Raw genomic sequence first — 15988 nt, forward strand, 5'->3', positions numbered from 1 at the left:
ATTTTAAAAAGAAATTCTCAACTTCTTCTTCTTCTTCTTCTTCTTCTTCTTCTTCTTCGTGTTTATTGGCAGATGGCAAACTAACTTGAAATGTTCATACTCTAAACTCGCTTGTAGTTTGAGTGTGTAGATGCTGAACTTGTTAAGTCAGTGGAAGCAATTTGGCGTATTGTCTCTATTTATTGGCTATAATTTCATTTTAATAATTATAAATCATTGTAATGTACATTTACCATTATTGGGCCTATAATTTATATCATACATCCCTACTTATGCATAAATGTCAAACTCATAGTAGTGCCAGATGAAAAGTCAAAGCATCATCAAAATCAGTATTTAACCTCTGGAATGGTGAATGTCTGTACACAATCTAATGGCGAGCCATCCAATATTAGATATAATAACATTATATCTAATATTAGAGATATTTCTGTGTGGATCAAAGTGATGGACTGATTAATCAACATCCCCAACCATAAATAAAAAGAAAACACAAGTGTGTGTAATCTGAGACAAATATATTGAGTATGGAAGGTTTTTTGTAGATGATCAAGTCAGCAGTTCGACAGAATAATCTCAATTCAAGGTCCATTTACTATCTTATTCTCAAACCTTTAAGGTCTGCTTAAGTGAAGATGTTTTTTCTGGTACCTTTTATTGTACTGACAAGTATCTTTGAACAAAAAGTTAAATCCATTCTCTTATAATCCTGTAACATATTTTTGCATGGGTACCCCGAAACATAACAGTTTTGGCTACAATCCTGTAAACTCATTTATCACATCCCTGCCTTCCTAATCTGAAAATATCTTACCCCTGATGTGGAGTTTCATGACCAGAGAGAACCTTGACATTTATGCAGTATCATGGCCAGAGGGAAACCTGGTTAACAATCAACAATGCCTCTAATCTTTTAGTTGCAGTAGTAAAGCAGTCAGTAGTCTTACCTCTGCAGGGTCAGAATGCTGCCCAGGTTTCTGTACAAAACGATGCCGGTTACAAACGTTGAGGACTCGTCTGTATCTGTGTTGGGAAAGAAAGAGAGTTGCACACACTGAGACAGGAGTGTTTGGATGAGTGTTCAGAGACACTGAATGGTTCAGTCTCTGTTAGTACTGTGGCCTGCTATAGAGGAGAATGCAGGTCAGCCATGCTGCCTCCACTCCTCCAGCCCCCAAGAGCTCTTTACACTGGAACTGGCCTACATGACCAGTCAGCTATAAACGCTGTCTCTTACACTGCTGTACAGTTGCGCGCACACACACACACACACACACACACACACACACACACACACACACACACACACAGGCACAACTGACACAGCTAATCTCCACAGTGGCAAATAGTACAGCCTGACACTGTTTTCACTCGGGGACAACTAAAAAACAAAAATTAAAAAAAAAAAACAACAGTGACAAAAACAATGCTTTGATAGACAATGAACATTTTACTTTAGCTGAGGAGAATTAATAAACCTAAAGGAAAGTTGACACAGAACTGTCAAACTATGGTGCAACTTTGTTCGGGGCTTCCAACTTACAAGGAATACTATAATATTAAAGTTTATCTGGTTACCACTATTTTGAACATTATTGACAGCCACTACTTTTTAAATTTGTTTTACTTTATGGGACCTTAGAACTAAATTGGATAAGGACTCTTGCCCTAAAATGTGTGTTCACTTGTTGGTTGATGACTACATTTCAGTATCACTGTGCATGCATAGGAAAAACACTACTCAACATAAAGAGCCTTCAACTGTAATCTTTTCAAGAGTTAGAAATACAGTCCTGGTTGACTTGGTGGTTACTGGTGATACAACAAGGTATCTGATATTTCAATACTAGGCCATGATAGTCATTTAAACCGTTTTCAAATTTGTTGTGACTTGACTTGAATTAAAAATGACGATACTTTCCATTTCATGCACAACTGAAATGATGTATTAGTTTGTGTTTGTAATTGTAATTTGTAATCTGTATTGACTTCTTAAAAGATGTCCTAACACAATAAATGCATTACTCTCAATATTGGGCATTTATCATGAGAGATTACAGAGTTTGGAAATGATCACCCTTGGCAGTGCTAGTAATTATGGAATTCCGGCACTGCTAGTGTTAAATATTATGAAAGGTGTTCCGCAAGCTTTGGTGTTTTGTCCAATATTGTTCACAACTTACATAAATGACAGTATTTCCTCATCCGAATCCTGTAAATTTCATCTTTGTGCAGATGACACCATTTTATGTTGTATTGCAATGTCGGCACAATCAGCCACTGAATTTCTGCAATCTTCATTTGATTAACTCCAACTCCAGCTGCATTATCATAACTTAGTACTAAATTCAGTAAAACAAAAACAAATGGATGTTGTTCACCAAGTCTACTTATAATCTCCTAACATTCATTCTGCAAATGGTATATTCATAGAGTGCCTCATTACACCATGATTGCTAAAGTGAGACTAACACTTGGTTCCCTGTACAGAAATGAGAATTGCTTCCATATTCAACAAAAACGATTGTTAAATCTATTTTGGATTATGGCGATGTTATATACGGAAAAGCTGCTGGATGCAGCCTACTGTTAATAACTGGTTGTCCTTACAGCACCAACCACTGCATCCTCTACCAAATGGTGGGTGGACTGGCCATCTTTAGCCCAGAGGTGGGCATTGGTTGTAATTGATATATAAATCTTTAATACAGATGCTTCCATCAGAACTAAATACTGTAAAATTTCATTAACTTACAGTGGAACTTATACATGCACTGACATGGAATAATCTGAAAAAGGCCCCAAACTCCTTGTTGCCACCAGGACAATTCAAAGTCCTTATGTATTACTTTATTGTTATTATATATATATTATATGTTATATATAATTATGTATTACTGTAATTTTATTTGTTTATTACTCTTGTATTTATTTATTTTATTCTACTTTATACTTCATTGTTTTTATTTATTTTATTCTACTTTATACTTCATTGTTTTTATTTTCCTTATTTGGTATTTACTCCATAGCATGGTTGTCCTGTATGCTATCTGTATGTCACAACTATATATGGTTAAGGTTGGATAAAGATCATGGCTTTAGTAAATAAAATATGGTTACGGTATGGTAAAACAGTAAGGTTCATATATGTTTAAGTTTAGGCAAATAAAACATGAGGTCTGGGAATGAGTCTCCCTTATGGTCTCCTTTATGAAGGTCTGGCTTGCTATAGTTTGCTGCGTGGTCAAAATTGTCCAAGTGGTCAATTTTGTCATCTTCCCATGTCAGAGAGGACAGTCATGTGCAGCCCAAAATGTATAGGCTGAGTGGAAGATATGTCAGTGTGGACCATATGTGCTTACAAACATAAGTGAACACACCTGTGTAGGCAGACTTCACTTTTCATATCCGTTTTGGAACACATTCAGACTTTTCCCTCTATCTCTCTATATAAAGAGTGCAACACTTGTGCCAATACAGTATTGGCACTGAACATGGTGATGGATTTAAATGTTGACCTGTGGAATCATACAATATGAAAGTAATTTCAATGATACTAGGCTAAAATCACACATGCATCGACAGCAAGGGGCAGTAAACAGCTTGAGCCGCGAGTGACCAACTTTGTTGTATTACAGACAAACATACTGTGGTCCAGGAGGATTCATAATGAAGACCGAAGAGGACTAACAAGTATTATCTTAATACACTGACACCAATTGTTGTCTTCTGCATCACGTCCAGTGCGTGCATGTATCATCTCCTTCAAGGGTACACAGTGGAATCCTTTGTGGAAACTTCCCCAATTAGAACAAAAAGTAAATATAGAGCGGGAGTTTTCAATTAAAATTAGAAGAGGTCCAGTTAGAGAAAATTTCCTCAAGCAAAGGTCTGGAACATCATAATGTCTAACTTGTATTATGATTGTGTGCAGAAAGTTGAAGTAGCCTAGCAGTTGTATAAACCTCTGTATGTAGTCCACAACTGACTGTAGAGTTAAATAAAGTACAATTCTATATTTCAACAATACTTTCACACTGAACTGAAGAGATTATAAATAAGTACTCTGATAATAAATGAATGTTCTTTTCTCGTTTTAGGTAAAGTAAGAGATGTATTTCAAAATAAATAACATAATAGATAAATATTTCCCTTTCCGTTAATTTTCAACACCATTTGACATCTTAACAGTCTCAACCAACTATGCAATATACAATCTCAACACATCTTAACAACTGAACAGTTTTTCTTTCCCTCAGAGAATAGAGCTCAAGTTTTATCTGCCAGGATTTTATCTGGGCTGAATGGTGTCAGGGCCATCTTCATAAACATGTTTAGCTGGGACGATATATTTTTAAATATCGATAGTGCAGATAGCTGCCTTTATTTTCTGTGCCCTTAATTCAGATTTGAGTGGGTGTGTTTGCTTAAAAGTCATGCTTCGTGTGGCGCTTGACTTTGCCACTTATCAAAAGTCGCCACGGTCAAGTCACAGTGAGACTAGCTTTGAACTGCCCAAGCGAAGAATTAACATGTAAGGGTTTGTCTACTTTTCTCTCTTTAGAGCACACCGTGTGAAATATCTCTTTTCTATGTATTCCTCCGACAGTTGTTGTGTGTATGTATTTACTCACTCGAGTTGCCCCACTTGTCCGAATGTGTCGATTTGATTGGCTGACTCGTCATGTGAGATGATTAACAACACATGCAATTGATCTTTTAGTTTCGGGGGGCTGCTAACACAGCTGCTCCAGGCAAAATACAAATGCTCCATCAAAATAGTATAATTCTCAGTATTTTAACAGGTTATTTTAACACATTACAGGTCTGGACCCAGATGCCATCCTATCCAGACTCCAACTTCTATTTGTGACCTCTGATATAGCGATTATGACTGCATGACAAGGACAGAATTGAGGAGTTTAACTTTAGACCTAGAGCATTAATGAGATGAACACAGGACCAATAAAGCATGGCAACAAAGAGGTTGGCCTGCCAGGTGCATTGCCAGTTTTTGAGAAATGTTCCGTTAAAAGAAAGGAACCACTTATGTTATCCATGCAACCTATAGGATACATAGTTTGCATGCTACTAATGTTAGCTAAATATGCCATTGAGCTTTTCACTTAGTAACATTTTATTACTAGAGCTGTATTACATTCGTCAATGAGTTGGCTAATTGGGTTTTATGCTAGCTTACTGTGGTACACAAGGCATATGGTCTGTCCAAAATGTGATGCAAAAGTTATCATTTTTCAGTGTACTAATCCAGACCGGGAAAAAAATGGAAGGAGAAGACAAAATGAAAATGTCTTGTTCTGGATGGAAGTGCTGGATAGAGAGTAGTGAGCACAATGGACTGACCACTCAGTGAACAGTTTGATATTACATACATCTTTTTTGCCTTACATAAAGGTGCAATAAGTGATTTTGGAGAGAGTTTATTGTTGACTCTCATTCACAGGCTCAGTCTGATTCCTCAGACCAAGCCACCAGCCCCAGAATGAGACTCAACAATCAACTTTTCACTATGGAATGGCAGCTGACCAAATCTACAATCCCAAAGTGTCAGTATTTGATGAGTTGGGTATGAGACTCAAAAATCAACTTTCTTACAAATTGGACCTTTAAGGATGACATTAAGGATGTCAAATCTCTGATCAGAGTACAGTGCTTGAGCCTTTGGTGTGTCATGGTTACATGCTTATGATCTGCATTACAGCATGGCTCTGAAGTTATGTGTAGCCTATAATGACTGCATTCAGCTAAAAGCTGAAATACTTTTTAAAGATAGTGAATGAATTTAACTTTTAACTTTTCAACTTAATTTTTTCTTCAAAAACAGTGCAAAGAGTGAAAGTTTAGACCGGAGTCAGAGCTTTGGGTCAATATCATTTTAGCCTCAGGTCATCCGATGCTCTGGCTGCCACAGTCCCATGAGCGGCGCCTGAGCACATGCACCATTGACCCAGTCAGAAATCCACCCATTAAACTGCATATCTACATGTTCTGCAGCTCTCTGTGGGTGAGCTCCCCCTGCTGCAGTTAAGGGACAACAGAAAAGTTCCAGCAAAGGAAGAAATTTGTCAAAACTTGACTGCTGGACTACATGAAGGCACAGACAGGCCCAGGGCGAGGAGAAGCCTTCTCTTTCCGGCTGCAGTGTCAAAGGCGAAAAAAACACAACTCCATCTGCCGGGCCATCTGAAGACATCCAACTCTTCTGCTCCAGCACACTACATGGCAGCCCGAGAGCATGAAGTTTTGTGCCAGGCAGCAGGCAGAGGCTGTAGCTCCCAGGCAACAGCTGAGCTCCCATGGGCATCAGGGGGGAACCGAGCAAGGCGTCTGTGTGTATTTGTGTGTGTGAGGGGGATGAAGTATTATGTGTCCTGCTCATTCACTCTTTGGCTGCCCCATCCAATATGCTCAGCCAGATTGTCTGTGCCCAACAAGAGCAAGCATGGAGGGACTTTAACCAGTGATTCAATAAGTCATATGTCTGCGTGTGAGAACTGAAACTGTTCATAGCCAAGTAGCTATCCATGAACATTTGTTCACATGATCTATGTACTGAATATTTGATTGCATAAGTGTTAATATGCACTTGCATGTAGTCATGCTTAAGCTTCTTTACTCACAGTTTCAAATAATGTAATGAGCAGGCAATGCTGAATTTCATGACATTCACCCGAAAAAACATTCTATGGCTCAACACTATGCTTCAACACACCTGAGTTTTTAAGTAGGGTTTGTCATATTGGGGGCTCTTCTCAACCAGTTGGTGGGAGGAAGTGGACTAGAAAACCCTTTAACAGCGATGTGCACTTGTGCTTCCCTAATATACTCCATTACATCCTAACAGTAACACACATGCCAAGAACGGAGTAAACATCATACAAATTTAACTTACGTCTTGCTACTCTGTCAGATAATGTTACGCTCATGAACTTTTGCTGTATTTTGCCTTTAAATGGAGGCTTTGAGTAAAAACAACAATGTGAAATGAAGTTAACACAAAAAATATGGAAAATATTACTGTCTAAATTCATTTGACTTGTATCATTATGTATGCATGCAAAATAATGCTCTGTTGATTTCTGTTCTTGCACGGAAACAGCATGTGCTTCAACAGAGCATCTGGATAAGCAAGGTGTCTGTTGGTTGACTACTGCATCCTGCTTATTTAGGACCATGTGTCCCACAGTTTAACTGTTACCACCTTAAAGATGGAATTTATAAAACACGGCCAGAATTCAAAGGCAGACGCAAAAACATAGGGGGCTGCATATCACTACAGTAACCAAAAAATGCTGTTCTTTGCTAGCTGCCTCTTGAGGCACAAAGTGGTATTACCAGACAGGATGGGCTGGGGCTAGCTTCATATCTGTGCAACACAGTACATTGATGTCTTTGGAATAATGTCAACATTGTTGTTTTCCTCACATTTTGTTGATAATGTTTGTTCAGTTTTTGAATGTTTTAAACAAAAATTCTGGACATATTCTGGACATACAGGGACACTGTGGAGGTTTAGACCTCTATTAGCCTTATGGAGCTGTTTTTATCTTTGATTGGGCACATGCAAAGGGACACACATGCATGTGATCAATCAATCAATCAATGGTCTGACTTTCTTTCACTGAACCACAGGTGGAGATGATGAACAAGAAGACTGTCAGCAAGTAAACATGGATGTAAACGATCATGGATATAAAATGCTTAACAAATCAGCTTAGGAAATGTTTAATGAGGAAGGAAATGACTTCTTTGTATTTTATAATAGCCTCTTATATAGTTTCATACTGATTGTTCTTCTGTTACATGTTTGCACACTGCAAAGAGGAGGCAAATCAAATTCTTCCTCCAGCCCCTAGCAATGTTTCATTTAATTTTCAGCAGCATTAAACACACACATTTCTGTCTGTTCTTTTTTTTTCTACAGACCATGCCATTTTTTCCTCTTTTTATTTCAAGAAAAAATTCAGAACCTTTCTAGAGATGTGAGAAGCGACTGATCAATCACTGTAAACAAGGCATCAGAGAGCCATTTTAATCCAAGAAAGCACGTCCAAGCTGTATGCATAAAGAGGGCTGGCTGCTTGTGTGACATTGCCACCGTGGAGACACATCCCTCAGCTGGGGAGGAAATTGTCTCTAATTGCTCCTGATTGGCTCCTGTTGACTCCTGATTAGAAGTGACGGCCTCATTAGCATGCTAGCAGTACAGGGCTGTCTTTAATGGTCGAAAACATCCCAACTGACAAATTACCCCACTGCTACTGAAAACTGTGTACCTAGCACCTGCCTGCAGGGAGGAGTCTCACTCAGCTGGTGCTGTCCTTAATTACAACTCATGACACAAATTTACAAATATGCCTCCCCACTCACCAAAATCAATATTGATACTGTATGACACTGATCCAGATTATATTCAACGACAAAGGGGGGCCAAAGCATGCCCAAAGCACGCCCAACTCACCTCCAAACAGGGTGTCTCAGGACCACGGCCAACCCGTGACAACCCCCCCATCTCTCCCTTAAACAAGCCTGTGTTGTGAGACATAACTCATGCCTGTGCAGGAAACCTCACTGTGTGTCCAGTTACCAATATTTTTGTAGCTTCTAACTGAATCTCTGCGTTTTGTATTTTTGTCCCTGTCCGTACTTTCAGATATCTGCTGTATTTTATGCTTTCATCATGTGTTCAGTCTTAGCTGTTATAGGAGTCGTGTTAAATTACTGCTGATAAAATGTCCTGTTTTTCCTGCTTCATAATAAAAGCATTTAAATAACTAACTTTTATTGTCAAGTATTTATAGGAAATGAAACGTTGTTTTTTTGTTTTGTTGGTTTTTTTGCTTAAACCCAACCAGAGACTTTGTGACAAGAGAAAAATAGCATGTTTTGTTTCAAGTTAACTTTTGCAAAGTAGATACTCATTATGGTCAGCCAACACCACCACCACACGACTGCTCCACAGACACTCATATGGAGCACTAATGTGTGTGGAGGTGCACGTTGATAGACAATGGACCAAACCACTGTGAGGCTTATGAAGGGGGGAACCAATCTTAAAAACATTGTTTTGTGTCCAATTATCAGACATGTTTTCAATACACAATACATACAAACATATCATTTAAAATGATGTGTTCTAAATGATATGGGTTAATGAGGGGGACACATCTGTGTTTTCTCCCACCTCCTCCAATGCGTTGGATTGCGTTAGGCTGTATAGGTACATATACCTAATAGTCACTGAATGTACACACACATCATTATATAGTTGCGTTTGAAAACATGTTTAATGTGTAATACATCTGAGACTATTGTAATTATGTTTGACATATCGGTTGTCTGATAAAACAATATTTAATTTGCAATGACATAAATGGAACAGAGCAGAAAAATCCTCTTATTTGACATTTTCAGCCACACAGTCTCCTTTTTGTATTCAGTTTGTTTCTGCTATAAAACCTGAGTTTTTTTAATTGTCTTTATCTGTAAGCAATGGCTCAGTGGGATATATGGGCATGCTCTTGTTCACAATTCAGGCCATCAAATTATTCAGTCAAATGGGCTTTATATTAACATTATATAAAACATACTTGGACCTTATTGAAGACAAAGTGCCATTTTGTTGTACAGCTGCCGAACAGCGGGTGATTTTGTTATTATCCTGCATGTTTTATTTTCAACATTAAATACAACCATCTCTGCATGCATTTCTCTGAGCGGGTGCTATGCTTTGCAGATTAATGGCAGTAAACACTGTTTTATAAATCAACTGCCGTTCCCTATTTCAGCTTTTTATGTCTCGACTGCCCCCTCCCAACCAAACACACACGCAAATACACATTTCTCTAACAGAAGGTAGACAAGCCTGATGTAATCAGTATTTTAAGAACATGTTTTGCTCTGAATAAATAAATTCATAAATCATCCAAGACTTATTATTTTGTCAAATATCACTTGAATTTAATGCCCACACACCTGTTGTCACTCATCCCTGGGTACAGCAAGTGCAACAGTGACCGCAGCATCCATATGTTATATCTTAGTGGGTTAGGGTTGGGGTGCAGATGTGTGTATGGTGTCACAGCTCTCACCTGGCTTGCCAGTAGACAGAATGTTCTTGGGGATGGTAACTCTGTCTTCAGAGTTGCGGGCCCAGTCCACCATGCCCCTCCAGCCCTTCATAGGGAAACTGATGTCTGCATGACCCATCACTGGACGCTTGTGGATGCTCAATACTGTAATAAAAATGGTGACAGCTGAAACTACACTTTATATTTACTTCGTACTTGTGTAGCCAGTTTCTTTCAATGATTGATGGGTCTTTCATGAAGTTACACAAGCGTGCACATTAAACACTAGGTGCTGCACAGAATCACAGGAAGAAAGACAGAAAAAGAAAGTCTGCACACTAGATAATGATCCCATGAACATATAGTCCCTCCCAAAGTAAGGGAGGAGATTTTAAATGTCCATGGGAGCACAGGAGAATGTGGAGCCTATTTTTCTGTCTTTCATGAATGCAACATTTTGTTCTAATTGTTAGAACAGCCTTGGTTATTTTGAGAGAGATTTAAGTATTTGTGTTTTTCTTTCCAGCTAGCAATCAGAATTTGACAACATTTGAATCAGAATCAGATTTGGACATATACATTTATTCTGGTTAAGTAGCTTGCTTATGCCAACATCAATCAAATCCCAATGAATATTTATAAATAATACACAACAAAGTTGTTTTACTAAACTTTGGGTGCTGCTTATGAGGTCATGCCTCATTGTTTTTATGTTTTTTTATAGTATATTTTTTCTTTCAATGAATTATATTTTTATTATATAAGATTAAATTATATATATGTATACAGACAGGGTGCTGTATGTTGTTGAAGACTGCAGTCTTACATAGCCAGACCTATCTCCACAGTGCTGTGTCAGTGCTGGAGATAGGTGCGGCTCGTCTTTTCTTCTGGTATGGGGGAAAATTGCTTTCGCTTGTTAGTATTTCTTTTAACCTCAAACATCTTTGCTTTTCGGACATTGCTTCACTAGAAAACTGTTTTGCACATGGGGAGGTGAGCCCTGGACAAAATAAAAAAGGTAAGAGCTGCAAGCTTGTCTACCATCAGTGACAGGGCTAGGGTTAGGGTAACTTGCACCTTTCAGCATGTAGGTTTGTCACTTGGATATTGTCCGTAGCAATGAGGATTTTGAACAGTAACATGCAGATATCAGAAGGGAGGAGAACATCGCCTGAAATAGGCCCTGAATGGCAGCAATATAACAACAGCATGCATCCGGTAAGTCAGACCATGAAGATTGTGGAGCCCTTAATTTTACCAGTGGATTTTTAATATGGAAAACAATTTCTCCAAGTAAAAAGTTAGAAATAAAAGCTGTGTAACATGCTTTTATAGAAAATGTCTATCTGTTATAATGTCAGCATGGCCTGCTTGGCTCCTATTAAGCATTCATTCCTCCCACTCTCTGTACAATGTGTTCACTTCGCCTATGCTGACATATTACCTGCCCCCAGGAAAGCTGTGTTGTAAAAATGTTAAGAAATGTGTAAAAATATCAGAGTTGCCTCATTAAGAAAGGGCCATAATGTCAGGCAATAAAACAGGATCCACCTCAAAGCCCTAACCATGTCAGCGGATGCCGTGCTTTAATAGTACATATTCCCAAACAACCCACACACAGTGAGCCTGTTGCTGTGGCAGACCATGGAGTTCTAGGACCACAGGGCATTGTCCAGGCTTACCTGGTTGGTATTCCAGCCATAAATGTCAGATATAACTACCAAGAAATGCCTCAATTGATTCAATATTCAGTGATTGTTTAGCCAGCTGCAACTTTCTGTCTTCTTGTCTGTCTAGATGACATTCATCAAGGTGCCGTGCATTAGGGCTAACATAGAGGACAATGGATGTAGGTGTTTGCACATCATAGACTGCATATGTGTGTGTTGTGTGTAGTGTTTTCTGTTTTAAAGACCTCCAAAGAGAAGTAAAAATGATCATTGTACTGACTGCAATAGCCCCTAATATCTCTCTTAAAACCATTTAGCAGTTGGAGTTCAAGCCTGGTGAATGCCGTCCTTAACAACTTGACTACTTTGATGGATTTGGAGGAAGAAACTCTGATCTAACTATAAGTTGGCAGATGATGGAGTTTTCCTGTGCGTGTCTTTGCTTTTGTTTGAGGTGTGGGAGGGAAGAGGAGGCCAGCCGCCCCAGGGGAGGTGCATTGCTGGTGTGGGCGGGCATTTGGCTCCAGACAGCGAGGTGGCACTGCTATAAACAGGACCTCTCATCTGGCCTCAATTCCCACGTACTCTCCCTTGACTCAACTCAAACACTGCCTTGTTTTTATCTGGAGGTCACATAGTGCAGCAGATCCTCTGTGATGACTACACAATATTATTTTTTTCCCTATTTAAGAAACACAGAGCATTTATAGCCACCGGGCAATGGAAGAAGGCAGTGAGCAGTTGTGAATGTGGATTTAGAGTCCCATGAGACATGTCTAAGGACCTGCTGCCCTGGGGAGTAATATTCACCATGGGTTTGTTCTCTTGATGTACTGAGGAACAGAAATACGGCCACATTCTTTACTGGGGGATCAAATGATGTTTGTCGTTATGGATACCATACATGTACTAGCTGTACACCATTTAAAAGCTAACATTTCTAACCAGACAACAATAACTATAACAAATAGAAAAAAGCACAACATAGATAGAGACACCATTAAGTGCAGTGTGTAAGGTATCTGATATGTTTGGAGAAAAAAAGGTCTGGACTTTGCTCAGTTTTCTCTAATTTGGTAATTTAAAACCAAAAGAATTCTTGAGACCAACATATATACTTAGTGAGATGTTTTACAGTTAACATAACACTAACAGGAAATATAATGATACCATTTACAAAAGGAAAACTTACTATAAATTAAACAACAGATAAGAAAAAAACCCTGTATAATTTTATCAAAAGATATATGATGAATAATAGTTAAACTTTTTGTCTGTGCTGAAGTGTATATTAAAATAAAGGCGTAAGGAACACTCACTGATTTCACACATTCAGATTAAATTCAGAGACTCAGTTTCGATTTGAAGACTTTAACAGAAGGCCTGCAAAACAAGCAGGCGGCATATATGTGTGTGTTTACCAGTCAGTGAGTGTCTAATGCATGTTTTTAGCTGCATTATGTGGAGTGTAGGATCCATACTATGGACTTAAAGACGTGATATATTACTTTTTCTGCTACCATTCTGACCACTTTACGCCAGATCATATTATTAACCTTTGATTAGCTGACTTTGATATATTTATGATAACCTACTGCTAAGTTAACTGATAATATACATGAGCCCTGTGTATGGACACTTAGGTGACAGGACAGGTATACAGTGGCTCTTGCTGGATGTAAACTTAAGGCTGTCAATGTCTGTTTCACCATAGGGTCACCCTCCCCTGTTCTGCCTTTTATGTACTGCACTGTATTTATGATGATAAATGTTCAGAGAAAGAAAAGCTGTGATAAGAGTATTTGTTTTGATAAGCAGAGATAAGTGTAGAGATCCCCTGGATGGAGATAAGGCTGACCTAGGTTATCGGTGACTTCATACATGTCTTGAAAGTCTTTCATCCTCAGGCCAATGACATCCACAAAGTCCTCCACCAGACGGAACAGCTCTTTGATGTTTGGCCCCAGCTGAGAAAATAAAGACACATGAAATAGAAAAAGGATTATAAATTTAGGGTGAATATTCTGAAGTGCAGCTGAAACACTTGACTCACAAGAGGACTTTTATAGGAAAGCTGTATTCGTGGCAAACATTGTCAGACCATCCCCTGTTGGTTCAGTGTCACCATTTCCCATCTTCCACACAAAATCAATTTTGTGCATCACATTCTTACTCTTCATTTTGATGATGACAGAATATAAAATTAACTTTAAAGGTTCTTATTCTGTTTTAATTTTTTTCTTTACTCTCGGGACAAACTCTGAAACACATAACAAGCTCTGCAAACATTAATAATGTGAAGACTGTAGTCCTCCATCATGACAGGATTATTTAATAACAGCAAGCAAACCTAGAATTTATGAGCTGCATTTACAGGTAAGTTGAGAAAATAAAACTTATTCAAGTTTAGGTTCCGTTAAGGCAACAAAATATTGTGTTTTAAGTTCATAAGTGATAAGTACAGTAATATTATGAATGATTATGATATGATTATGATTATCATTTTTACAACAGGATGAAAATGTTCTATTTGCTCATTATAAGCTTTCAAATTCTGATGCCGCCTGAGATGGGCTCTCTTTTTAACTTCTTTTATGGTCAACTTCGACACAGTTGACTATAGTATACTGATCAAGAGATTAGAAAAGTAGGTTGGACTTTCTGGTACTTAATTGGTTCATCTCATACTTACATGATAGGGCCTAATGTGTGTCAATTGGCAATCACAGATCTGATTGAACAAAAAACATGTGGTGTTCTTCAAGGGTCTACAGTATTCTCGGCCTCTTCTATTTAAACATCTCTAAGCTCCCCCTCGCTCACATTGTGAAATATTATAGCATCTTCTACTACACCTATGTGGATGACAAACAACTCCCCATAACTATGTCACCACCAAACTTTGAGCATTTTTTTCAGCAGGCGAGACTATTGTACTGGTGTGTTCCAGAATGCTGCCAGTCCTCAAAAAACACAGAGAAGGTGGAGCACATTACTACAGTCCTTAAAAGGCTGCAATGGCTTCCTGTGTGTCAAAGGATACATTTTAAAATCATTTTACTTTACACGCTCCCCACCCGCGGGCCAAGCTCCGTACACACCTGGGATCTGCTACAACTGCCAGCTCATTTAAATCAGGGCTCAAAAGATTACTTTTTACTTTTGCTTTCCAATAAATTAGATACATAATTTATTTTTAATCTGTAACTATATATTAGGATGCTTTGTGTTTTTTGTCTTTAAATGTAATTTAAAGCACTTTGCATTGCATTGCACTCTCTGAATAGTGTACTGTATATTTATTAGGGATGCACTGTTCTGATATTCAGTATCGGTATTGGTCCGATATTGGCCAAAATCCCTGGATCGGATATCTGAGAGGGGAAAAGATATAATCCAATCCGATTTATCAAACTACACTCTCCCATAAATACTTAAACTCTGCATGACATGCCCTAAAGAGAGCAGCATGTGTCATGTGACTAGCTGAAGCGAGCTTCAGTGAGACTGTCATCGTGTAAGCTGTGTGGAATTACTTTAAGCTGATGGAAGAAAAAAGCAAAACAGCTCAATGTAATTTATGCAATGCAAGTGTTTTCGAGGGGTGGCAGCACCGTTGGAAACTTCAACATAATGAACGTGATAAAACACTTGCAGAAACACCATGGGAAGGAGTGTGCCGAATTTTTACAGCCGACGAGTGCCAATAAGTGCCAAAAGTGCACCACAACAACCAATGCCGTTTTTAGCACGTTTGGGTGTGGCGAGTCAAACCGATCTGCTCCGGTTTGCTTTTCCACCATCAGTTTTACTGCACCGAGTTGAGCCAACCTGCGCCGACCTGCTCAACATGTCTGTGCAGAGAAAGATATTTTTAAAAGTTAGTGTGTCAGCTCTCAGTACTTTTGTAGCTTCTAACTGAATCTTTTCAGTTTCTCTCGTCCTGTTTGTACTTTCAGACATCTGCTGTGTTTTACTGTTTCATCTTGTTCACTTTCAGCTGTTTCAGGAGTCATCTTTAGTTACTGCTGCTGAAAACACGTTATCTGTAATGCTGCTTCATAAAAAAGCTTTTAAATTACTAAATAACGGGGGGCTTTTTTCTTGTGAAGAAGGTATAGTAAATTAAATGTGTTTGTAACTGAATTTGTGGAGCCACTTTGCAAAACTACTACTCATTCACATTGTACTCTGTGAAGTGACGATTTATTACCGAACCAGCGG

The 15988-nt window shown here is 38.6% G+C and overlaps 1 protein-coding gene across 15 annotated transcripts in view; it reads right to left on the reverse strand.

Annotated features, from left to right (window-relative positions):
• Positions 1–15988, reverse strand: part of adgrb1a (adhesion G protein-coupled receptor B1a) — a 157975-nt gene that overhangs the window by 67059 nt on the left and 74928 nt on the right. For all 15 annotated transcript variants that reach the window (XM_084356629.1, XM_084356632.1, XM_084356638.1 and 12 more), the window contains 3 exons: positions 13623–13731; positions 10113–10256; positions 948–1023 (listed from right to left, as the gene is read on the reverse strand). In XM_084356629.1, the coding sequence (XP_084212755.1) occupies positions 948–1023; positions 10113–10256; positions 13623–13731 (329 nt within the window). The remainder of the gene's footprint in view (positions 1–947; positions 1024–10112; positions 10257–13622; positions 13732–15988) is intronic.

The sequence above is a fragment of the Pagrus pagrus genome (genome assembly GCF_965226575.1).
Source record: "Pagrus pagrus genome assembly, chromosome: 7".
NCBI lineage: Eukaryota > Metazoa > Chordata > Actinopteri > Spariformes > Sparidae > Pagrus > Pagrus pagrus.